This window comes from Rhinichthys klamathensis, unplaced genomic scaffold, assembly GCF_029890125.1.
Source record: "Rhinichthys klamathensis goyatoka isolate OS25496 unplaced genomic scaffold, OSU_Roscu_1.1 h1tg000275l_1, whole genome shotgun sequence".
NCBI classification, from domain to species: Eukaryota; Metazoa; Chordata; class Actinopteri; order Cypriniformes; family Leuciscidae; genus Rhinichthys; species Rhinichthys klamathensis.
Window position 1 is genome coordinate 219,343 of NW_026606794.1, and position 26,752 is coordinate 246,094.

At 38.3% G+C, this 26,752-nt stretch overlaps 4 protein-coding genes across 5 annotated transcripts in view; 1 reads left to right on the forward strand and 3 right to left on the reverse strand.

Annotated features, from left to right (window-relative positions):
• The window catches only part of si:ch211-200p22.4 (phosphatidylinositol-binding clathrin assembly protein), a 71,629-nt gene extending 61,379 nt beyond the window's left edge, over nucleotides 1-10,250 (reverse strand). Inside the window, exon 1 of the mRNA XM_056268675.1 lies at nucleotides 10,239-10,250. The gene's annotated coding sequence lies outside the window, so the exon portion shown is untranslated. The remainder of the gene's footprint in view (nucleotides 1-10,238) is intronic.
• On the reverse strand, nucleotides 7,132-10,446 carry zgc:162171 (uncharacterized protein LOC565931 homolog). Its single transcript, XM_056268693.1, has 4 exons — nucleotides 10,231-10,446; nucleotides 9,907-10,192; nucleotides 7,647-7,927; nucleotides 7,132-7,541 (listed from the first exon to the last, which is right to left on the reverse strand). The coding sequence occupies exons 2-4, from the start codon at nucleotides 10,097-10,099 to the stop codon at nucleotides 7,362-7,364; spliced, it is 654 nt and encodes a 217-aa protein (XP_056124668.1). The 5' UTR covers nucleotides 10,100-10,192; nucleotides 10,231-10,446; the 3' UTR covers nucleotides 7,132-7,361.
• A 2,072-nt stretch (nucleotides 10,447-12,518) lies between these two features.
• Nucleotides 12,519-18,933, forward strand: rab39bb (RAB39B, member RAS oncogene family b). 2 transcript variants are annotated; one of them, XM_056268695.1, is made up of 4 exons: nucleotides 12,519-12,763; nucleotides 12,856-12,943; nucleotides 13,787-14,013; nucleotides 16,970-18,933. In XM_056268695.1, exons 3-4 carry the CDS (start codon nucleotides 13,799-13,801, stop codon nucleotides 17,394-17,396), a joined length of 642 nt encoding a protein of 213 aa, XP_056124670.1. In that variant the 5' UTR covers nucleotides 12,519-12,763; nucleotides 12,856-12,943; nucleotides 13,787-13,798; the 3' UTR covers nucleotides 17,397-18,933. The 2 variants fall into 2 exon arrangements, with proteins under 2 accessions (XP_056124670.1, XP_056124669.1); XM_056268694.1 differs by lacking the exon at nucleotides 12,856-12,943 and having other exon boundaries at nucleotides 12,520-12,763.
• Nucleotides 18,934-19,130: 197 nt separating this feature from the next.
• vbp1 (von Hippel-Lindau binding protein 1) lies at nucleotides 19,131-26,714 on the reverse strand. Its single transcript, XM_056268697.1, has 6 exons — nucleotides 26,519-26,714; nucleotides 26,122-26,246; nucleotides 25,821-25,887; nucleotides 24,785-24,883; nucleotides 22,743-22,881; nucleotides 19,131-19,912 (listed from the first exon to the last, which is right to left on the reverse strand). The coding sequence occupies exons 1-6, from the start codon at nucleotides 26,597-26,599 to the stop codon at nucleotides 19,836-19,838; spliced, it is 588 nt and encodes a 195-aa protein (XP_056124672.1). The 5' UTR covers nucleotides 26,600-26,714; the 3' UTR covers nucleotides 19,131-19,835.
• Between the last annotated feature and the right edge of the window lie 38 nt (nucleotides 26,715-26,752).

The window sequence follows — 26,752 nt, forward strand, 5'->3', positions numbered from 1 at the left end:
CACAAAATGTCTTGACACACTATGACCCTCAGAACGCCATTCGGCTTGCATGCGACGCATCACCTTATGGCATTGGTGCCGTCATTTCCCACATGCTACCCAGCGGTGAAGAAAAGCCAATAGCCTTCGCATCTCGCACACTTAGCAAGGCAGAACAGAATTATGCACAGATTGAGCGCGAGGCTCTGGCCATAGTGTTTGGGGTCAGAAAATTCCACCAGTATCTCTACGGACGGAAATTCACGCTTTTCACAGATCACCGCCCCCTTACTACGATCTTTGGGCCGCAAAAAGGAATTCCGTCTATGGCGGCAGCGCGGATGCAAAGGTGGGCATTACTTTTGTCTGCGCACAACTATACAATTGAGTACAAAAGAGCTGAGCATCATGCAAATGCTGATGGTCTTTCCCGTCTGCCGTTACAAGTGGAGCACAGTGAGAAAAAGGATGCCGTAGAGCTGTTTTACCTCGGACAGATGGAGAAACTCCCTGTCAGTGCCACTGATATCCGACGTGAGATTATGAGTGATCCAGCCTTGTCTACAGTCGTCGAAATGGTCATAAAAGGGACTCAAGCTGTCAACCTGACTGGTAATGATGAAGTCTCACCTTTTATCTCCAGACGCAATGAGCTGTCCGTCCAACACGGGTGCTTAATGCGAGGCATGAGAGTTGTTGTTCCCCTTAAGCTGCGGAAAAGAGTACTGGAGGAACTGCACACTGGTCATCCAGGAATTGTCCGGATGAAAGCCATTGCTCGCAGTTATGTGTGGTGGCCTGGGATTGATGCTGACATTGAACTGTGTGTAAAAATGTGTCAGTCATGTCAACAAATACAGAAAATGCCATCCCAAGCACCCCTCCACCCATGGGAGTGGCCAAGCAAACCATGGGAGCGCATACATGTAGATTTTGCTGGGCCATGTGAAGGTCACATGTACCTAGTCGTGGTTGACGCACATTCGAAGTGGCCTGAGGTGCAGTTGATGACATCAACAACTGCAGAAAGAACAATTGAAGTTTTGCGGAATCTCTTCAGCCATTATGGTCTGCCTGAAGTCCTGGTGAGTGATAATGGACCACAATTTGTCTCTCAGGAGTTTGTGACTTTCCTGAAGGCCAACCATGTGAAACATATCCGTTCCGCCCCATATCATCCAGCAACCAATGGGCAGGCTGAAAGGTTTGTTCAGTCACTAAAACAAGCACTGAAGACGTCTAAGGGCTCTTCTACTCTTCAGAGACGGCTGGAAACATTCTTGCTGACGTACCGCAACACACCACACCCCACGACAAGAGAGTCCCCTTCCTTGTTGTTTTTGGGACGACAACTGCGCACACGTTTGGATGCCTTGAAACCCAGTGTGACAGCTGCCGTGCGACTCTCACAGACCTCCCAGGTCCTCCGCAGAGCTGGCCGTTCGAAGCCCAGACAGTTTGGAGTCGGTGATGCTGTGCTGGCTCGTGATTACAGAGGGAGAGAAAGATGGACATCAGGTGTGGTGACGGCTCAAAGTGGTCCAGTATCTTATACTGTGGATGTAGGAGCTTCTGAGGAATGGCGACGCCATGCTGATCAACTCTTGTCTATTCCGAAGCAAACAGCTGAAACTCAGGTGACACAACCACCTGACATCAGTGATGTGTCTGTTCCTGTACAGACCTCTGTAGATGACACTTCTTCGGTACCACCAACAAGGGAACAAGATGTTAACAGTGACACATCAGTAGAGCCTCAGATAAACCATGGCAAACTCAACATTCCATCAGTGCAGGTCAGACGTTATCCAGCCAGAGTGATTAAACCGCCCAACCGTCTGACATTATAGAGCCATGAGACATCCCTGCTGGGATGAACTGTAATTAGTTATGTTAGTGAGCCTGTTCTGACATGGGGCAGAATAATCCCCGAACTGGCTCGAGGCAAGAGGCAGTCTACCCTCTACCTCTAGAAAAAATAAAATAAAAAAATGCATAATTTTTGTGTAACTGAGAAAGCATTGTTTTCTTTGTTTCTTGATTAAGAGGGGAGGAAATGTTATGTATGTAATACTGCTATTCCCCCATTGTGCCTGTAGGTGGCACTGCCACTTGTAATTATTAGTTGTGTTCCTTAATAATAAATTCAGAAGAAGTAAAGTATCCCTGAATGTTGGCTGTGTTCTTTGAACGTGGTTTGCCATAAGTGTTTTATACATGTTATGTCAGTGGAAAACATAACAATCACAAAAAAATTATTATGCTAATTCTGTCTTACAATAACATTCTGATGTCCTTAAGGGATGAGCCTTCAACTCTGTTACATGAATGAAAGAAAGAATGATTTGTTGTTGCACGCAAGCTAACATAAACAGTCATGAAGACAGACACGCGTGCTATCACACCATTCCTGACATGCTCTCATCTTCAGGTCCAACAACTACAGGCTGGCAGCAGCCGGTGCAAATGTACTGCAGCACACAGAGGTAAACACTGCCGGACAGTCCCACGGCCAGGACCAACAGGAGCAGACTCAGGTACGATGGCCCAGGCTGGTATGCAATTTCAGTGAGCATGTCACTGTCCATTACTGCGGGTAGTTCAGAGATCTGCGCTGGTCGATTGAAAAGAGACAAGCTGAGTTTTATTTAGCAATTCATTTATTATAAAAATCATATCATCATGGTCTATTAGTAATATTTTAACTGCTGAAATCTTATTATATTATTTAATTAATGAAATTTGTGTTGTTTAGTGATTATTTTCAAAAATTGCACCTACAAAAATGTCCACTAACTTTTTTAAAGGCCATCTTCTTTTGTACATTGTATTGCATAATGCACATATAAATTGTATTCCTTTATGAGGCTTGTATAAATGAAGACATTAATTTTATGTTTTAATTTTGATGTGTGTTGTTTCAGGTTGTATTGTGACTTTTTCTATAAATTGTACAGGTAAGCCTTGAAATTCACTTAAACACTTTTATATAACTGAATAGATACACCAGTTAATAGACACACAGCATATAACTAATAAAAAACTGTTACACTTACAAGATTAATAAATGAAGAGGAAGGCTGTCTGATAAGATAAAAAAAGAAATAATAAAAACACAATGGACCATATAAACAATATTTTATAAGCAAATGATTCAAGGCAGTAACCTACCTGAATTCAATGGGAAAATAAAAAGAAGCAGCAACTCTGTCCCCATCCACAGCATTATGTAGCCTAGAGTTTTACCGCTCTGCTGCTGTCATCCTTGGAGGATCTTTTTAATCTTTTTTTTATTATAATTTACTTTAGATGAATCACTTCTGGCTGGCCTGTTTTGGATAGGCAGACATAATACCACCGTCGTCCCCCAGTTGTGCTATAAGTTAGGCTTCCAAAATATCAGCTCAAACTTGAATTTACGAAATCATCTGGCACCGCCTCTCTTTCCGGTTTTTTCAAAGGTGATTTGGTCCCCAACAGTCGTTAACCTTTCGACATCCTCAACGATGAGCACCACAGAGCCGGTAGGCAAACAGTTTCCTGACCAAAGCACTTTTACGCGTAATCCCCTTTGCTCAGTCCGTAATGAACACGCCGTGACACTATCGCATCATTCGGCTGGAGTGTCGAAGGAGCAAGTAGCCTACACTCCTTGCTCTATTCACGGTTTAACTCCTACAGCATACCTGTAAAGCGATCAATAGCCTATCCTCCGGGGATGCTATCAGACCTACAATTATTGCCCAAGGCTGGAAATGCAACACGTTTACAGTTACAGCACTGTGCGATGCTCCAATGCTCTATCATTAGCGCGTCCAGCTCACTCCTCATATTGTTCCAAACTATAACCTGTGCAATTACCTCTCAAAATCATATAGCTATCATCACCCTTCAGATGCACAAATAATAACGCTGGAAAGAAATCACGCCTCACTTGTTCAAGCATTGGATTTGTGTAATGATTTTTTTTCTGTGGGGTTATTCTTATGTTTAAGTGTCATCATCGCATCATTCATGGGTTATTTTTAAAAATGAGTTTTTAAAAGGTTTTAAGAGTTGTATCACACGAAGATGTCCGTGTATTATGCACTAAATTCGAAAATTATTTAAATAATCAAAAACCTTTTATTTATTGTGTTGTTATTGTTATTGTGCATATTTGCTAATACGGGGAGGTCTCAGGATAACCATTAAAAACAGAAAAGCTTTGCATTCCTCAAGCTGTTGTGTACACGTTCCTGAGCACATGTAGGCTAAGTCAGTTTCGTTTTTGTGGAAAGACTTATGTCATATATAAGTTGCCATAAAATTATTCATCATCATGTCCTCTGAATAAAAAGTAGGCTTAGTTAAAGGTCACTGTTAGACACGCTCTATGTGGCAGACTCTTATGAGGCAAAGAGGACTAAAGCAGTCCAACAAGCAGAGAGAAACAAATTGAGGCATGATTACTGTACTGTGAGATGATTAACACCTTATAGCTACAAGATGCAATTATACAGATAGAGTTACACAGTCCAAAACACTTGCTCAGATAATGTGGGAAAAGTGAAGCCTATTTAGTAGACAGATGGAAAATCAGTGGATTATGGCAAGTCAGACAAAACAGACAGGGTAAACGCACAGTGAAAATGACTGCTGTGAGCAGACAGAAAGCATATGGGTGATGACATAAAAACATTCAAACATCCAGTGACACATTTACACTATAGGCACGCGCCTCCTCAGTGTCAGCCGAGACAATGCAGTGCAATTACTTGTCTGAAGCAATTGCTTTCCATTTTTATTTTTGCATATGGACGCACACAGACATAACACTTGACTGTGTGAATTCCATGCTATTCACAGTAATGGAATATATTTTGCATGCTGGCACATGACTGCTTTTCTTTGAATTTTATTCATATAAAATCATATCATTTCAAGATCTTACATCATCCTTGATCCCACAAACCAATGCATATAAAAGATAAAAGTACCTTATACACATCAAATAATAACTTTCTTTTTTTATATAAGCTATTACAAGTTAAATACAGTCATGTGTGAAGGCATATCTCTAAAGAAAGACCTACAGACAGTATTTGGTCTGGCTGTTGTTGTTGGTTCAGATGGACTGTTCATCTTTGGTCTGCATCTGTCCTAAAATTCCAAAAATATCTTAGGTTGATAAGCAGCAATGGGCTAGTCACTAAAAGTCGGCATGAAACGGAAGTCTCTCTTCTTCCCTATTGTGATGTATATATATCCAAATGAAACGGCTTCTTAAACAATAAACAATGTAGGGTGGGACTTGATTCTGTCACATTTCCAGGGTTCTCAGAAGCGGAAGCTGTTATACTTGGGTAAACTTCTATAGCGGGGGAGATGACAGCAAATATAATTTTTGTATTTCAATTTGATCCAATAGCAAAAGAAAAAAATCTGTAATAGTTTCCACGATTTTCCAAAAAAGGGAAAAAATAAGATTGATTGTGTTGATTGATTGTGTTGGTCAGAGAGAAAGATGTCAAATTTGTCGTCACTCCCTCAACCGTTGTATTAGAAACAGTCTCGCAGCAGCGTTAATTCGTTTCTTGACATTTACTGACAAGGTAATATAACATATGGCGTTATAAATGTGTACTACATTTTTTTTAAATGAAAATATGAAATTTTTTATTAGATTTGCAATGTTGATAACTGTGGAAACGCGTCATCACAGTCTGTGAAAAGGGTCTATCGGGAATTGATTGGATGGTTGTGGTAAACATGTCATCAAAGATATTTCGGGAGGGGAAGTTATTGTGATTAAAGGGTTAGTTCACCCCAAAATGAAAATTCTGTCAGTAATTACTCACCCTCATGTTGTTCCAACCCCGTAAGACCTTCGTTCATCTTCGGAACACAAATTAAGATATTTTTGATTAAATCTGAGAGCTGGATCACTCCTCCAAAGGCTTCTTAAGGGATCGAAACTGGCCGGCCCAGAAAAGTTAAAGACATCGTTAAAATAGTCCGAGTGACTACAGTGGCTCAATCTTAAGTTTAACAAGCGAAGAGAATACTTTTTGTGCGCAAAAAACAAACAAAAATAACGACTTTATTCAACTATTCATTTCCTTCTCTGTGGGCCTCGAGATTTCACGTAGTGTAACTGCGCAACGCTTCTAGGTTGTAACACACACATGACCAGCGTCGGCCAATAGTGAGCCTGCGTGTGACGTACAACACAGAACCGTTGCGCAATTTCACTACGTGAAATCTCGAGGCCCACAGAGAAGGAAATGAATAGTTGATTAAAGTCGTTATTTTTGTTTGTTTTTTGCGCACAAAAAGTATTCTCTTCGCTTGATAAACTTAAGATTGAGCCACTATAGTCACTCGGACTATTTTAACGATGTTGTGGCGAGCAGAACGAGGTCAAGGGAGGAGGCCGGTGGCGTGATTACTAATGAGCGACACCTGCGCGACGCACCGGTCTCGTATCTCTCACGGAGGAGTGTAAACATAAAAGGAGGAGCGACGACAGTGGAGATCGAGACCGGTGCGTCGTGCAGGTGTCGCTCATTAGTAATCACGCCACCGGCCTCGCGCCGTCCTCCCACGCCCCTCGACCTCGTCCTGCTCGCCACAGATGTCTTTAACTTTTCTGGGCCGGCCAGTTTCAATCCCTTAAGAAGCCTATGGAGAAGTGATCCAGCTCTCAGATTTAATCAAAAATATCTTAATTTGTGTTCCGAAGATGAACGAAAGTCTTAGAGGGTTGGAACAACATGAGGGTGAGTAATTACTGACAGAATTTTCATTTTGGGGTGAACTAACCCTTTAACGATTATGAGGGCACATGAATTTTTAAAACAAGTATTGATGTGCACGGATAAATTATTTATAATAAATATCCCATTAGAAAAAATAAGAATTGTCCATTTTGATTTCATGGTGATGACATTAACTGTGTTTTTGAGCCTCAAGTATCTGTTGAGTGTACATGACATTAGATTGGATTTAAAACAGCACACCCCCACACTATGTAAATGCATGCACACATTTTTAGGATGCAGCATTTAAGTCTGAGGCTTTAACAGATGCAGATGTGCACACTGCTTTTCTGCTGCAAGAGCTTTATTTAGTTGTGAGTCTAACATTAAGTATTTATCAGAGAAAACTGTGTAAACGCTGCATGTTTTATTGATGACATTGTTGTTTTTGGCATGTGTAAATGTAAGTGCATATAAGTGTTAACTTTATGCTCTTGTCTTTCCCACAAAGGCTTACTTCAGCACAATTTGAAGGCCCAACAAAGGGTGTGACCTCTCTCTCTCTCTCTCTCTCTCTCTCTGTATTTTTCTTCCCCACTCTGTTCTTTTCACCATCTCACTCTATAATTCACTGTAGGGTTTTCAGTTGGACTGGAATTTTGTGCAGGCAGAACATCTAGAGTCACTGCGCTCTTTTAGGTTATAATCAAAAGCAGGCAGGATCAGTACACTGTTGTCTGATTCCACAGGAACATTCTCCTCGTCGATGGCCATTATATTTTGCACAAGACACATGATGGCTGCATCAATGTTTGTGTTGTCCTGTTAAAAAAAAAGAGGAAGGAAGAATATGAGTAGAAATGTCTTTTAACATGTGCAGCTACTAGCAAGGTTAATATAATAGTAAAAAAAGCCTATAATTTGTACCTTCGCAGACGTCTCATACCAACCCACAAAATTATGGTCCCTGGAGAAATTGTCGAGTTTGGGCATTTTGGAGCATAAACCATATCTCTGTTGGTCACACTTGTTGGCCAGCAGGACAGCTGGCAGAGGACGCCCACTGCCAAGGGCAACTTTAGAATCAAGATCTTTTTTCCATTTCAACACAGCTTGGAAAGTGGAAGCACGAGTCATGTCAAAAACCACAAGTGCCCCTACGGCCTCTCGGTAATACACACGTGTCATGTTGCCATACCTCTCTTGTCCTGTGAATAAAGAAAAAAAAAGTTAAAGATAGTTCATGTGTGTTATTTAAGTCATATTTCTTGTTTTATGGTCTTGAAGTGCTATTTCACAATATTTTTTATTTTCTTAAGACTGGCAAAACTTTAAAATTGTGGACGGTTTCCTTGACTGCAGACAACATAGACATCTTCCCATATCACAAATGACATGAGCTTGACCACACGGAAAAAGATTAAATCTATCAGAACGGATCCGTTTGCATCTTCATTTGAGAGCTGTTCACCATTCATCCCAGATTTCTCAGCATAGTTAGCTTACTGTGCTCAACCGTGCTGGTTTATAATAATTTAAAGAAACGTTTCCACTAAAAAGAACCTCTTGTGCAATTGATGTTACAGGTTCTTCACGGAACCAAAGATGCCAATAAACAACCTTTATTTTTAAGTATTTTTCTACACTCATTTTCATCAGCACATTATGCTATAGCTAACTCATTAATATATTACTCATATAATATTATGTCAATAAATATCTTTTGTGGCTAGTCTGGGAACTTTTACCTTTCTAATTACCATTCTAATCCTGATTTCACAGCACCACATGGAAAAAAAGATGGTGACGTAAGCATGTCTGGATCAGCGCGGTTTCACAACGAGAACCATTCGGCCTGATGGTGGAAAAAAGGTATTTTGTGGAAGAAGGACCTAATATGTAGCTATGAATGCATTATCATGCTGAAAATCAAGGCAGACTGAGGCTAGTTAGACTGTCACAGCTAATACACAGGATTCGCAGTGCAGTATCTTGAAATTCGATCTTATAAGGGCCTCTGTTGTGAGACCATAAACTACTCCATTCAATTGGGGATGAGACTGTCTTGCAATCAATTTTTCTCAGTTACGTCCATGCTCAAGGGTGCAGTCATCCATATTACATGCTTTCAAAGTCAATAAACTATGCTGATAGAAATCTTTATTTAAATCTCATCAGTATTTGTGAATTTAACATCTTACCACAAACATGACAAACGAAAACCTAACTCTAATTTTCAGAGTTTTGTAAACATCTCTTGGTTTTCCATTCTGTCAGCCATGTTGAATTCAATGCATTGTTTTCTGGTGCGATTTTGTGCGCGTGAGCGATGGAAAAGTGTTTGAGTGTTTTCACATGAGACCAATGTAAGCACGAGACCAGACCAGTGAACATAAACACGGGACACACATTCCTGCCCCTGCAGCTTTAGTTTAATCTGAGCATAAACACAGAGAGGGATTCATAGCACTGTGAGGTCACTCACAACAGCTGAGAGAAGAAAAAATATCCCAAACAGGCATGCTTTGGAATGTATTTAATATGTCCAAGCCAAATGTTTAAGGCATTACTCCAGTAATATTATTCATCTCTTTCTGTCTTTTTGTGTGTGATTATTTTTTCTTAAGATCAAGTATTATGTTGTAATGGTGCAAGATTCACTGTGGATGGTCAATAAAACATCAGTGCTAGGAAATTGGTTGTTAGAAAGAATTTTTCTGACATCATGTTTTTTTTAAATATTTGTATCTAATTTCATTTCCATTTAATTTGTTTAATTATTGTTAGTTAATTTGTGAGTTTTCAGGCTTTTGCTCAGTTTTCTTCATCAGTTGTTAAATTCAAGGTGGTATAAAAAGTACAACAAATGTATCGCTGAACATTGTTTTAGCACTTGATTTTATATTTAAGACAACATAGGCTAAATAGATATAGTCTAATGGTAGGCTATCTGACAGAGACATCACAAAAACAACGTTTTCTTGTAGGCCATCAAGAGTTTAGTTGAATGGTTTTATTATAGGACACTGCTGTCACTGCTTGAAATCTCCACTCAATTACCCATATGTTCATTTCTTTACATAGGCTTATTGGTTTTTTGATAAGGTAGCCTGTGACTTAACTTACTGACAATCATTAACATTGCAGGCAAAGGCAAGGAATAGCCTAGGCTACATCAGTAACTGACCTGCAATGTCCCACAACTGCAGTCGAATGACTGTCCGGTGATCCCAATTCAGGACTTTCAGAGCAAAATCCACACCGATAGTTGCGCGGTAATGTTGAGAAAAAATCTGATGCACATAACGCTTTATGATGGAAGTCTTCCCCACACCTAAATCTCCAATGACAAGTACTTTGAGTAACCGCTCCTGCTGCATTTCAGCAATCTAAACTACATGACAAATATATGCAGAAGAAAGAAAGCTTTTATTTTTATTTCTGTAAAATTAAAGCCGTGTTAGGCGGAGTAGCTATATTCTCTGCGTATGGTTTACGTGGATCGTAAAACTACAAAACAGAACAAAAAACGAACTGCGTTCCGTTGGACGCGCGCCTGACAGTTGTCAAACGTTTCTTCGGAGGTGAGAAGTTTCACACTTAATTTGCCAGTCGACAACTTTTCGTCGCGCGGTGGATCCGCTGTCAAGTCTTTCCAATAAAATGTATTTAGCCTAAGCCTATCTGACCGATCTATTCAAGAAGCTCTTCACAGTCTGCCTAGCTGAACTTTAAGACTAGGAGGAGATTTTGGTCCAGCGTTTAGTAGCCTATCAAGAATCGCCTATAAACTACAGCTCCCGTCATACTGACTATCTGGCGTGTTTGCTCATAAAACTTCAAATAGATGGCGCACATGAAAATACATTTACACTTTAACAATTGATTAAACTTAGCTGTCACTTACCTTTTGAGAATGGGGGTTAAAATGCACTATTCAAACTTAAATGGTTGTAATTCAAGAATGCTTTGGAATATATACCCAAGTTTGGTCTTGTTTTAAAGAAAACACTCAGCAGATTATTGCTGAAGTGAAAACACTTAAAAAAATTAAAGTATGAAAAAGTTATGTAAGTTTAAATTTACAGTAAATTAAATATACTGTACTATATATTTTTTATTTTATATAAAATATATATTTTACAAAATATTTTTTACTAAACTAGAATTTAAATTACTATAAAATCAAAGCCATAAATCTAACCAAGTTTTGTTCCAAATTTGAAGTTGATATCACAAAAATTGAAGCTCCCATGAGATTTTGTTTAGGCGTAGTACCAAAAATAGCCACCGGGTGCCATTGAATTCCATTGAATTTAGTTGTAAACCTTCTGCCTTAACAAATTAATAAATTTCTGTCCAAATATCAATTCTGTCACAAAATATGTAACCTTGAGACACATACCTTTCTGACAATATGTGTTTTGTCAAGATTAGAAAAGGTTTTGATCATAAATTATGAAATATAATGATGCCCAAAAGGGGAGGAGCCTGATAAAATAATTTAGAGTACCGTTTCTATGGTAAGGCAACGTTCAATTATAAAACGAGTTTCACAGGAGGAATTCTGAGTTTATAAGCTTTCAAATGATACCTAATTTATGATAACTACTAAAATATGTGATATAATAAAAAAAGGCGATAAAAAATATAATATAATATTTTAGAGGATAATATATATATATTATAATTTTTAGAGGATAATATTATATTATAATTTTTATTGAAAAATACTAGATTATATTTTTTATTATGAACTTTTAGCATAAAAACATAAGTTTCAATGATTAAAAGTGGGTGCATCGACTTTTTGTGACAAAGGTCAGACCTCCTGTTATGATGCAGATTTTTTGAGGTGCACTCTTGTCATAAATTCATAAATTACTCTTCCTACTTAATTTGTAACACAAAACAGGGGTAGAATATCTATTTAGAAGTCTTAGACCTTTCCAACAATATATAATTTGTCATAATTAGATTAGGATTTAATAGAAATACAGTGAAGTAAAGTTAGGCGTCCCGCTAGCGGGACGGTGACAGTTAATTAAAGGAAGATTAGAGTCTCAAGACGAAGTAGGCTAGCCTACTACTTTTGTGATGTTTCAACCATCCTAAATGTAAATGTATTAAAACAATATTTAGGCTATAATTTCCATGTGATATATACCCACATATCTTTTTTTTAGCCGGTTTAAAAGGATAGTTCACCCAAAAATGAAAATTGTGTCATCATTTACTCACCCTCATGTTGTCCTAAACCTGTATGAGTTTCTTTCTTCTGTTGAACACAAAAGAAGATATTTTGAAGAATTTTGGTAACCAAACAGTTGACGGCACCCATTGACTTTCTAGAATGTTTTGTCTTATGGAAGTCAATGGCTATCGTCAACTGTTTGGTTACCAACATTCTTCAAAACATCTTCTTTTGCTGCATTTAAAAAAAAAGTGTTATTTTTAATTAAAAGCAAGGATGTGGTCAAACCACTGATAGCCTATATTCAGTGGGCCAAACATTCAAAACTGTGAAGTTTAAGGTAAAACTTTGGGTGTATAAACATGCTTTGGGTGTACATAGGCTAGGCCTGGCCTACTGATCATCAACATGGCTATAAAAAAACTAGGCTATATGTAGCCTATTATTTAGTAGTCTATAGATTAATGTTTAAAGAACAGCATTCTCGTTTGATGGTGAATTTCCAAGATGAAAGTGGTGTACGAAACAATATAAATATGTGAAAAGGAGGGAAAAATGTATGGGGTGTATGAAACGCGTATGTCTTTCGCTGCTATTAGGAGGCTTATGGTACTGGTGCTGATGCGGAATGAGTCAGGCTATATGATGCTTCTGCTGTCTGTCGCTTCCATTTCATCAGCACAAAACATCCAAACATTTCTCCATCTTCCAAGCGTGGATCAAAACATGACAGGCGTAAATCATCTTTGACTTCCACGCGACTTTGATCCCGGCAGGGACCATTTTAACAACACGTCGACTCACATTTAGCAACATCCAAGCAATAGACCGCCTACGCGGAGCAGTTAAGGTTTGCACCTGTTTTTTTTTTCTGTAGAGACGAATGTTTTGTTTATTATTCGGTATATTATGTGAATAGTTTATGTCCGTCATTTCATCCAGCGGTTTCTAAAGAGGCTTCAATCCTTTAAAGATTATGGAATCTGCCGTTTGGTAGCTTTGAAACGACCAAACAAAACAAAAAAACAACGTAAGTAAAGAGCGCCGAATAAGGGGTCTTTTACACAGGTGCTTCTACACAAAGACAACGCTTGTTAAACAGTTGTCTGTTTTGTAGATTTAGAATAAGAAACATTCGTTATTATGACAAGGCCAATGATAGCCAGCTACTAGACTAGCCCAGCCACCAGGCGAGCCTCAGTAATCTAACAGGCTTCATGGTAACTGACCAAACTCAACTGGTAAATGAGTTTGTATCGAGTTTCCTGCATATATATGAATAAGGACCTATAAACTCAAATTACTAAAAATTACTTAGTAATTAGGTTGAATGTGACATTTAAGATGTCATTGTTATTATTATGTGTACCTATATTCTTCCATTACTGAAAAAGAGCATTATGTTCATCCAAACATAGTATATGGATATGGAATTGGCTTTGCCAGTTATCCCACTTAACTTGTATTCATCCTATATTTTACAAAAATGTCACATGTTAAGATGAACTTTAGGGATAGGTAAAGTTTAAACCACCAGACGGTTATTTCTTTACGCCTTAAAATCATTTTGTGCCTCAACTACCTTTCTGCGCAGAGCAAGGATAGAGTTGACTGAGATGATTGTCATGCCATGATCATGTAATTGCTGTAATATTTATAACTACAACATTCCCAGATGAGGTTATAAATGAATTACAAAAGCTTTAAAGCGAACTTTACTATATTTCCTCCTTTTATGTCAAGCTGATTTGGGTGAATAAAATAAGGAATGTTTCTCTTTCTTTTCTATTTTGTCTTTGGAAACCATGAATATATGTTTTGGCAGTATCTTATTAACAGTATAATTTCACTTCTCCACTTTTTGCTCTGACAGACCTGAATAGACATGGAAGCAATTTGGCTTTACCAATTTCGACTGATTGTCATCGGGGACTCCACTGTTGGAAAATCATGTTTAATCAGGCGATTCACAGAAGGCCGGTTTGCGCAGGTGTCGGACCCGACGGTCGGGGTGGATTTTTTCTCCCGCCTGGTGGAGATCGAACCTGGGAAACGCATTAAACTGCAGATTTGGGACACGGCAGGCCAGGAACGCTTCAGGTATTGTAAATCTTTATCTTGGATTATGTTATGAGACCTTTCTCATGATTCTGCATCTCTGTAAATAATTGCCCAATATGTATTGTACATATGGATGGTTTACCTAAAACAATTTAAATCCTATATACCCCCAGTTACATAAAGATATACAGTATGTCTATGTAAATAATATCACTGATTATTAGTTCAGAAAGATTTTTATGCTAATGGAAACATTATTTTACATAATTTAACTTTGTACAGTGTGAAATAGTTGTTTACACAAAAGAAACCTCAACCGTATTAAGTTTCAATTAGATAAATCATCTTATCTGATCAGGAGTCCTTATCCATCCACATGATTTCCATGTTACCGTGTTTCCATGGTCTCCGTGCTGATGTATTTCTCCCAGACTTGATGACAGAATGATTCACTAAAAAATATTTTCCACCTTTGGTGATTCAGAGACACTGTCTTTATTTATTTATTAATAAATGCAGCTCAAAGGCCTCTTTACCAACACAAGGTTTTGTAGAACTCCTATAGGAAATAGAAATAATTGATGAATCACTGCCATCTACAATGTCACAAATGTCTTAAAACTCAAAGTGATGTCAGTAACTCCAGAGGTCCCTCAGCATCCTTCACAGCTCAGTGTTCCCAGTGGTACTCCTACACAATCTCAGACCTCTTGTACAGCTTCACTCTGATGCCTTTTTACAGTTTTTTCACCTACCTTGTTTTCTTCCCTGCCTTCTGTTGCAGTTTTACATTTCCTGGTCTCTCCGTTCCTGTCATACACATAAATACCTTTCTCGGGTTGATCTATCTATCTATCTATCTATCTATCTATTGGGCCTATAAACCTCAATCTTCAATTATTTTAAAGCTTTTTTCTAAACTATAAAACAAGGCTTTTTGAATAAGCCACCATTTAAAGTCTATTGTTGTGAAATGTGCTTTTCTAGTAAAAATTACAGTTATATGAATTTATTTGAATTTCAGTTCATTTTAAAACGCAAGTAACGGTTGATCTTTTCTTATATATTGTGATGTACAACCAAGCAAAAGAGATTATCAGAAAGAAAAAAATTTAGGACAGGGTCTAGGTTCAATCCATTGGTTGTTGATTGGATAGAGCCAGATCTGAATGCAAGTCATTTTCAGTCATTTGTAAGAAAGACGTGGAGTTTAAGTGAAGTCAATGTCTGGTCCACTAGAAAGATCCTACTATTCAAGCTGTGCTTATGGTCTGTGTGGAGGACGTGAGCTAAGTTTTCAAAAAACAGAAGATCAGGAAAGCTTCAGGCCCAGATGGTTTTGCACCTGCCTGTCTAAAAGTCTGCACAGGCCCCCAACTGGCCCCAATCTTCACTGGAGCAGTGTGAAAAGTTTCCTGCTGCTTCAAACACTCCACTATCATTCTGGTCCCCAAAAACCCCCCAAATCACTGGACTTAATGATTACAGACCTGACACACTCACATCTGTGGTCATGAAGTCATGTGAGAGACTGGTGTTTGTCTACCTGAAGAACATCACTGGACCCCTGCTTGATCCTCTTCAGTTTACCTACAAAGCAAACAAGTCTGTGGATGATGCAGTCAACATGGGACTGCATTATATCCTACAACATCTTGACAGACCTGGGACTTATGCAAGGATCTTATTTGTGGACTACAGTTCGGTCTTCAATACCATCATACCTGATCTTCTCACAGCCAAACTGACTTAGCTCTCTGTGCCCACCCCAATCTGTCAGTGGATCACCAGCTTACTGACACAGGCAGCAGCAGCTAGTAAGACTGGGGAAACTCACATCCAGGACTCTAATCAGCACTGGTGCTCCTCAGGGTTGCATCCTCTCTCCACTGCTCTTCTCACTGTATACAAATGACTGTACCTCTAAAGACCCCTCAGTCAAGCTCCTGAAGTTTGCAGACGACACCACCGTCATCGGCCTTACGATGGTGACGAGTCTGCATACAGACAAGAGGTCGAACAACTGGCTGCCTGTGCAGTCATAATAACCTTGAGCTGAACACGCTCAAAACAGTGGAGATTATAGTGGACTTCAGGAGGAACACCCAAGCACTCGCCCCACTCACCATCACGAGCAGCACTGTGGCAGCAGGGGAGTCATTCAGGTTCCTGGGCACCAGAACTGGGACAATCACATTGACTACCAGCAGAGGTTGCTGCCACAGGAGCTGCTGCCACAGTTCTACTCAGCTGTCATTCAGTTTGTCGTGTGTTCATCTATAACTGTCTGGTTTGGTTCAGCCACCAAATCAGACATCAGGAGACTGCGGAGATGATTATTGGTGCCCCCCTGCCCACCCTCCAGGATCTGTACACTTCCAGAGTGAGAAAAAGAGCAAAGTAAAAGACTCCACATCACAGACTCCACTCACCCTGGCCACAACCTATCTGGACGGCACCTCAGATGACTAGGCACAGGAACAGTTTCTTCCCACAGGCTGTTTTCCTCTTCAACAGTTAAATGCCTTCCAAGTGCAATACCCCACTTTTTTGTGCAATATCCTTGTAAATTAATTTAGTCCTATTTATTCATATTTTTATTCACAATACTGTAAATATGTTCTTCATAATCTATAAATGCTTATTCTGATTAAACCTATCTGTGCCTTTTTTATATATTTTATTGTTAAATATAGTTATAGTTATATGTGTGTACTGGAAGCTTCAAAACCAAGGTGCAATCACTCTTGGTAATAAAGCTCTTTTTTTGGTTTCTGAACATCCAGTTGACATTTTGATAAAAAATAATGAGGTCAAACAAAAAATAAACATGCATGGATAAATTGTTCATCGATCAGATCAACAACGTGCATTTAGAAAATAGATGGGGTGAATTTACAATTCATACCAAATGTAATGCGACCTTACATTTAAATTGTATTTTACCTCAATTCAAATTCAAGAACATTATGTAATTCTGTTATGCTTTCTTCAGGTCTATTACCAGAGCGTACTACCGTAACTCTGTGGGAGGTCTGCTGCTCTTCGACATAACCAACCGTCGCTCCTTCCAGAACGTTCACGAGTGGCTAGAGGAAGCACGCAGCCACGTGCAGCCCCACAGCATTGTCTTCCTGCTGGTCGGCCACAAATGTGATCTGGAACCACAGCGTCAGGTGAGCCGGCAAGAGGCTGAGAAGCTAGCGGCTGCGTACGGCATGCGCTATGTGGAAACTTCAGCACGTGATGCCATAAACGTGGAGAGGGCATTTACGGAGCTAACACGGGATATATTCGAGCTGGTAAAGAGTGGGGAGATTACCATCCAGGAAGGCTGGGAGGGAGTGAAGAGCGGGTTCGTACCAAACGTGGTGCATTCGTCAGAAGAAGTGACAAAGGGTGATCGTCGATGTTTCTGTTGAGTCAGCAATTACCACCCTGGTACCTATCAAACCTTTGGGCCCTGGTGGACAAAAGAACTGCTTCCTCCAATCACAGGGTCAGTCTTCAACTCCCTGATTATGACATCATCATCCCCTTCCTGCCTGCTGAATGCCTAATCGAGTCCCACCATGCCCTATTGCTTCACTTTTCTATACTACTTTGCTCATTTCCCTAATCACACAATCTTGTATATGGCCAAAATGAACTCTGTTGACTGCTGAGAATGTAAGGTTAGTAAATAACCTATTGCAGAACCCATACCGAAAAGGCCAGTCAGAACTATATCTGCACTTTAACTGTATCTGCACATCTGCCATTATTCTATTGAGCCACGAAAGTTAAACTTCCCAAATAAAGATGTTTTAGCTTTGGATATCTCCCGTATCCGGGACTAAGCTCCAGGTATCTTCTACTGGTTTTTATCATGGGAGAGATAAAAGACTAACAGAAGTTTAACTTGCTTACTTCACAGATGAATGCTGGGATACCCATTTCTGGTGACTCAAAGATCTCAGACTTGAAAAATGTGATTGCTGGAGGTGTGATGTGTCTGATTATTGACTTTTAGCAACAGGAAAGACAAAAGGAAGGAGATAAAATGCAATATACTACATGAAGAATTCCAAGACTGAAAAAAAAAACATGACCTGTAATGTTTCTGAATAATTCCCTTGTCAACCAAAACTAGATTTTCAATTTTAATTGTGGTGTGAGACAAGTATGTCACTCAGATGGTATGATAGTCCATAATATCATCCAAGAGGTTTGTTTTAATGATGTAATGTGAAGATTGATAAGGGACTACTGAAAGTACATCCATGAGCCCCAGATGGATTATTCAATTTGTGCATTATTTTACAATTAATAACATTTCACTTATCACACATTACCACAAGAGGCCTCTGGTGCTCACCAGAATTACAAATAAACCTTAATCTGTTGTTAGGTACATCTTTTACACCTTTAGCCCAAAGAGTGTTTCTGATGTTACAGCTTGTGATTGTACTATCTAATGTGAAAAAAGCAAGCTCTTCCTTTAGGTTTCCACACTGCCCAGTGAGGGCATTGTACACGTTCATATATTCTGTATCCATAGAGCTTGCATTGCCATGTATTTATCCATTACTTTATTCATCTATCTATAGCATCTTTACTTTTTGAAATGACTTGCTCTTCACTTTCACTCTCATCCCTAACAAAATAAACCCATAGCCGCTTTCTCAAATCTGATTGGAGATGATGTGTCAATACTGTCCATAACTGTGCACAATTGGCTGAGTAGTTAATATGTCACATTATTGGATAAAATTAAGCCATTTTTAAACATGGCTGAAACAGGGTCTCAGGGAAGGACCAAAAGATTTTGAATTGTGTTGACCACTCGCTCTCTTTAAACTTTTTTTGATGCTGATGTGGATTTGCAAGGACTGGCTGTACAAACACTACTGACTCTGTACCTCTTTAACAAGGGAACTTGAAATGTACTACAGATTAAAGTAACATGTTAAATATGTTCTTGTTGTATATTATACAATATATCTACATTCCACCCACTATTTAGGGGTCATTTTACAGTTTAATGAGGATATTATCAATTTAACAGTTGTGCTGCTCCAAAAGAATGTAATCGAAAGGCAATGAAAGTTTAGCACAGAATTAGTAGTTTCAGTAATGCACAAGTGCTTGCCAAAGATTGAAAGAAAGGGACAGAATTGCAGGCACATATTTAATTAGTTGCACTCAAAGCTTATTCATCTCGCTCACTGCCAGAACCTCAATCAGACGAGGAATTATAAAAAGCTACGCAGATTAAAAACACAGACCAGCTCATCGAATTTGTGCCTTCTCAAAGCGCTTCATTATTAGTTCCTTGTTCAGTGTTTAATGGCTACAATGTGACAAATGAGCACAGATGAAGGACAAGAGATGAAAAAAACAGACATCAGAGGAGGAAAAGGGAAGTGGAGAAGGAAGGCTGTTGAATGAAACAAGATGTCCCCCTGATATTCTGCATGCTGCATTTTGACAATAATCTCACCAAGACATGGCAAGAAAAATTCCACAGAAAGAAATAGGACCATATGAGTTAAGCTTTACAGTTTAACTTTAACAGAACTGAAATTGCAAATGTTTACCAAACATCAAATGAAAGGAAAAAGGGCACAGAGGAAGACAAATGTGTAGACCCTATGGAGAGAACCCCCATCTGAAAAAGCTAATAATTCATCATAAAAAAAAACTAAAAAAAAAAAACTACCAGTATTATTTTGTTTGATGTTTTTCACCTTTTTACTTGAAAAAATACTTTAAAAAGTAATAAATCAACAGATAACAGTTGGTGCAAACAGATAGATGTTGGTGAATTTTCTGATGGGGAAGGAATTCGTGTGGGGTGGGACCAAACTAGGCCTCCTTTTCTAGGACTGCTCAGCAGATTTGAGGAGGTTGTCTTTGCTCCTTCTCTTGACATCCCAATTGTAAACACGTGCCATATCTGTGAGTAGTGGTTAAGGTGTATCTGAAAACTTTGGAAAGTTATTTCTGCTTTTTTCCTTACTCCATAACCAGGAGGAACATGTTCCACTTAGATGACACGAGTCAACAAATCTTTCACTAAACAGATTCTAACAGGTGGTGAGAACAGGTGGCACGTATGGCCTGTCTCTGATATGCCTGAATGAGTTCTTCCTTGAAAGATATCTACAGATGTCATGTCATTAAAAACCATGAGTTTGCTGAGGCAGAGAATATGATGTGGAATATTCCTAAGCAAAATTCACTCAATGATCACATAAGCAACACACAACATCTATAAATATCCGCATTGATAAATATTAACAGTTTCAATCACATTACAGCTATGACAAACACCCTTTTCCACCAATAGTGTTGGAGCCAGTGCATCTGTCCATAGCTATTTTTCCATCCAAAGTTGCGAATTATACTATTTCACAAAATTGAAATATTGCATAAATTTGCGAATAATGGACCATTTCCATCATGTGTTTAAGAGAACAAAATCGTCACCACAGGGGAAATTGGAGCAAACTATCTGTAATAAAAATGGATGTTGCATCTCAGAGTGAGCAGACGAAACGCAATATACGTTGTCATGTTATCTTGCGTTCGGATGCCTGGTGTTTGGGAATACAATCATGTGAGACGCTTCTGGGAGGGAATTAAACCAAATAATTTTTATTCCACTGGTCCACTGGTTAGTCCAGTTATCCAATCACATCCTCTGTTGAGGATACGCATCGAGGGATTTATTCAGTAAATTTGATTTTGTCGTAGTTTATGCGCTTCTTATCAGATAAAAAAAAAAATTATCAGCCTCAATTATGTGCATAAGTTTTGTATGCACATTTTTAGAATTTTTAGATCTTACCAAAAAACATTGGTGGCTGGAAACAGCTCATCTCTCTCACAAATGGCCTGCATTTCCACTGATTTGAGGGCCTGATAATGTAATGGGCTATATGCACGCATAACTTCCGCGTTTGATGCAAGGATGCTATTGCTTTTCCGGTTGGGGAGATTTAAAGCGGAGGAAAACGGGATTATGGCAGAGTCTTCAAAATTTACTGTCCTCTCGTCTTTGAAACGAAACTTTAATACGTTTAGATGTAATTTTATATATAGTTATGTTTATTTAATATAATAAACAAAGAAGCATAAACAACATGAGGGGTGTCTGTTTTGTCTGTTTTTGTGAATAACGTTTCTTTAGTATTAGCCTGGATGCCAGCCCGAACCCCGCCCACAACATTTTTTGATCGGGAAGTTCGGTCTGGACTCGCTCCATTGAGGAGTAATTATGATCGGTTCAGAAATCGTCGGGCCAATCAAATTGCCAGGGCGGGCTTTATACGATGACGGACAGATGATCTGAAGGGACGTAATCCTCACGTTATCAAAGAGCGCTTGGGTTGAACTGGTTTCCCTCACAGATGACTGCCGCTGGAGAACTGAGATGTAGATTCCGCTATCGCGTCCGTTGTAAAAGAAATCGACAGCGCATTCATTTTAAAAGACGAACATAGAACTGCAATCAAGGCATTTGTCGATCGGAAAGATGTGTTTGCCATCCTTCCTATGGCATTCGGCAAAAGTTTAATTTATCAGCTGGCTCCGATGGTAACTAAGAAGATGGGACGCAATGAAAACCCTGTGGTCGTTGTGGTTTCTCCTTTGGTCGCACTCATAGAGGGCCAAGTAAAAGAAGCAACACTCGTTATTTTACTTTTTCCAGCGTGCGTGCATTTGAGTTCTGTAGTTGACAACTGTGCTATGCAAAGTAGTTGACTTACTGCGTTGCTCTCATTGGTTGTAGGTCTATCCAATTGAGTGCAGAGGTTTTTTTTTCCTGGTTCGGTTAAGACACGCCTCATAATCAAAGCCCTATGAAGCAGTATCAGACTCACATTCTGACTAGAATATGAGTATGACGAAGTCAGGCTACTTTAGTATAGCAATAGAGTATAAAAACCAATATAAATTCTCGGTATAGCATTGGACTCTACGATCGGCGGAAGTAATCCAGCATCCTTAGACCTTCACCGGAAATACCGCCGTGCATAGAGCCCATTGGCATGACTGTCAAGTCATACTCATCATAGCTTTGAGAGCATTTTACCAACTGTCATTAATTCAGAATCTTTATGCAATCACAAGCTGGCTTTTGAGGTAACAGTCAGAATGTATAAAACAAAATTCATTCAACCATGTCACACACACGATATTTGTAAAAAGAAATATGTTTTTGGTAGAAGTGTGTAGAATGGACCAGGTTGGGCGCAAACCAGCACTAGCAGCATCAACATTGTCTAAAAAAAGCGCAGATGTGGACTATGAGAACACATCTACATCTCATTAATTTTAACCTCAATGCTAAATCTGAACAAGATTCACTATTACATAATCAATAACAAGAAACAAAGGGTAATGTCTCAATGCTCTCCATATTAAATACTGATAATGTAAATACTGAACAGATTTATCTCTTTCGTATACATGCATATATTTTTTAAAGAAACTTACATTTTTAATCAGCAGGGATTCATTATTTGATCAAAAGTGAAAGTAAAGACATAATGTTAGCAAATTATCTAGGCTATTTCACCTAAATGCAGTTCTTTTGAAATTTCTATTCATCAAAGAATCCTGAATCACGGTTTCCACAAAACAATATTAAGCAGTGACTGTTTTCACTGTGATAATACAAATAAATACTTTCGAGTAAAGGACTAATCAAACACAATGAGCAGTATGGAAAATTATTCATTCAAACCTGATTCTCTATATTTGCCATAGTTTAAGGATACTGACTTCAGTGGTTGTGAACTGGTCTCTGAGGAAGTCCAGGTCCTCTTCCAGAGAGTCCAAATTACGGGAAGCTGTACCCAGGTTTTTTTCCAACAGCGCCTGAGCCTCATCAATATCATACTCCAACATGACATTAGCCTAATGAACAAAAACAATACCCATAAGCAAGTTTTCATAATAACAATTAAATACTTGTTTCTGGACATTATCAACATGAAAGTTTTTCAAGCCCAAAAAGTTACTTGAGTGTTTGTCCTTTAGCAGAAAAATATTATTGAACCAATTGGGTATACATTTCACATGTTCAAATATAGGTAGTAATCATTAGTGATCGACCGATGTATCGGTTTACCGATATTTTTCCCGATATTTAAGCATTTTCCCATAATCGGGTATCGGTTTTGTAATATCGGATTCGCCGATTAATGGCGCCATCTTGTGGCCGTTTTGAGAATTCCGCCATTGCAGCCCGCGTCTGAGGAGATCAGTCAACAACAACTGTGCACAGGTAAGTATATGTTCTACTTGCTTTGCTTTAATTATTCAACTTTATTTAACATAACAGACATGCAGAAATGAGATTTGAGACATAAATGCCTGATATAGTTTATTTATGCAGCTTGGTTCTAAAAAATTCAGACGAACTCATGGAGTCACGTAGCGTAATACGTCATGTCCTGCCCCAATAAAGACGTAACTTTACATGAATTAAATAAAACAGACATGAATGAGTGCATGTTGAAAATAAAAGCGCTGAATTTAATTCTCTATCTGTTGTATTTGCTCACCATTAGTCTCGGAAAAAAAGTTCGTTCATATTGCTGAGCACTCACTGGGTTGATGATCAGGAATGTTAAAGCACGGCCACTGAATGAAACTTTTGACAAGATTATCTTGTTTAAACACCCTAGATTAGGCTATATGATCATTTACTACATAGCAATTATTTCGCTAATTCACATCTAAATATACCGCTTTGTGGAAATTAATTATTTATTATCTGCACGGGCGATCGCGGTTGAGTAGCCTAAGTTATAGTTCTGTGTAAATGCATAGATAAACAGCACTTTGTCAGAAAGCATTTCATGATCTAGACCGACAAAAATATTATTAATTATTTAATAACATACGAGTTGGAAAATGAAATGATGTATATGCTGTTTTGTTTGTTACTTTCCTGACAATGTTATAGCTAATGTTATTCAGTGAATTAATATTACCCAGTGAATTATTCCTCATTCTTTAAACCTATTAAACGGCACATAAACCTTCTAAAACTGTTTAAAATGAATTACATTTCTGCAAAGGTGATATGACTCCCCTGTCAATTATTTTCTCCATATGAAAACATTAGACTTTTAAAATTTATTTTGCCTATTGTTAACATTGTTGCTGCTGATGCTTATAAATTATATGTATAATTTAGATATAAATTATATAATGCAATAATAAAGTTACACTACTAAAATAGCTATGCAAAAAAAAAAAAAACAGGTAATTTAGATTTTTTCCCCCCAATATGTTAGAATAATTTTTGTGCTTTATTTTTTACCTCATCAAAGCTTTTATTTTTAAACAAAGACACTTGTAACAGTGCACTTTATTTTATGGACTTTTATTTTTTTTGTATGCAAGGAGGGAGTGATTGTTATAAATAAAATGGTTTGTCCAGTTCATTTGTGTTGTAATAATTGTGTCAAAAACAGAAGTATAACAATAAATAAATATCGGTTCTGCATATCGGTTATCGGGCACATAAACATGCAAATAATCGGTATCGGTATCGGTTATAAAAATCAATATCGGTCGATCACTAGTAATCATCAATGATGTCAAAACAGGAATATTAAAGTCAACGTGTAATGGTGTTCACAACTCATTTTACTTCTATTAAGTGATGCAGCCAATGACACAAATTAAAACAGTGCTTGATTTTATCAGTCAGGAAATGATTGGACATGAAAAGTAATCTCTATATGACAGATGGTTAATTAAAAAAAAGTAAATTGGATCAATTTTTGATACAGCAATCAACACTTACCCCAAGCCACAAACACACTTTGTCTGTGGGTGGGACAGAGGCCTTGCAATAGACGTTATCAGCCAACAGAAAATGTGTCTCCATGGGATCTGTAGTGTCCTGTGATTGGACATACATAATTCAGAACAGAAAAACAAACAAAAAGAAGAGACACAGTGCAAGAGTGATTGAAATGACAAAGAACAAAACACTTGCAGCATCCCATTAAGCATACTATCCATCCTAAATAGTAATTAGAATTAGTGTGTCCCTAATTATAGTATGTGGAAATGAGTGTCCAAAAAGTACATGGATAGTCTACAATATCCAGTGAGTGCAGATTCGAATTTCAGACCCATAAACACTATTAGGCTAATATTAACCACAACCTATTGCACTTTGGAGGAGCATTAAAAACCTACAAACATGGAAGACATGCAAGACTGATGGTTAAGTAGAGAGGTTTAGATAAAAGGGTTTAAGTCATTCATTTCTAGCCTGCAACAATATTGTTAAATTTGCATGCAAGACCCACAACTGGCAGATCAATGTGCTTCTTTTCTCTCCAATACGGTAAGAAGAATTGTTGAGTAGCATAAATTAAATGAACTGAAAAGTGGAATGTGTGTACGAAGATGTTAAAATCACAATACAACAAAAGTAGCGACAGATCACAATAAGACCTATAACATGCATTCAGCAAAAAAGAAAGGGTGAATTTTCATTTTATGCAGACTTTAACTGTGATAAGATAATTGACAGGCCAGTTTACGGTGACAGGATGCACTATGTAACAGCGCAGCCCATTAAAAACGCAATTATGCCGTAGTAGTATGTTCCTAAACTTGCCTACTCTTCTGCTACACACTCTTTTCTAAACAATAAGAGTACACACTTTTAGGGCATTGTACAAATAAAAGAATTGGGATGGGGCAACTCATTTTGAAGCAATATTTTTAAGAATTAGAAAGCAGATCTTTGATATGCGTCCATCCAACTATTCACATGTATGGAGATATAAGAGTTCAAACTGATCTTAAAGGAGTGATGGGCTTACCTTCTTTTTCTGCATGTGCCGTAGAATTTCTAATGTCTGTTTGATTTGTGGAATCTGGCTTTTCAACCTGAGAAAGACCAAAAACATGTCAGCTTATAGTAAAATCAGCAACAATATTTTATCCTTACTCTGTGTGATAAGTTAAGATTTATTAAACGCAGTAGTAAATCACTGTTTATTTAAAGGACAATAGTAGTCTACAACAATGCAAGGAAACCTATACAAACGCAGAGCATCCTTTAGAATTGACACAGAAACGAATCATTACTGTACAACGTACTAAAACGAATCATAGTCAAACCTGAGTTTCTTCTGAGACAGATTGAGCTCCATATATTTATATTTCTGATATTGTTCATCCAGCTTCCTCAGCACGGCGTCTGCTGTGTCATTGCCTGGCTGCTTCATGAAGGCATCCACATCTTCCTACAGAACCACAGTAATAGTTAGCATCTTAAGGGCTTCATTAATTAATTTATCCTATCAAGTATTTAAATACTGGTTAATCGTGTTTTATGTGTCACTCAAAGCTCACTGCACCTTCAAGACATAAGCAAGTAATGCCTGCATCCTTATAAGGAGAAGAGCAGGGCGCTTTCTACCTAAGAAAGCCGTTTAAAAAACCAACACAGAGATTTCACGGGAAACTATCGACAATATGGACATGAAAATTAACTATATGTCATATTCCCACTGACCACAAATATTGCTTCGGGGATTCCGAGGTGTTTTTTCTTATTTGCAGCTCCTGCATTGCCACTCTCTATGGTCGTCGCCATTTTGGAGAGACTTGCGGCTCTTCCTCTTGACGCACGCGCCCGTTGCTCTTACGCACGCACGAGCGCTGCCTGCATAATAAAAGTAAAGGAATCTGCCTCTAAACCGTGATGTATTTTAAGGATCCACCTATGTTTTTTTTTTTTTGTTTTTTT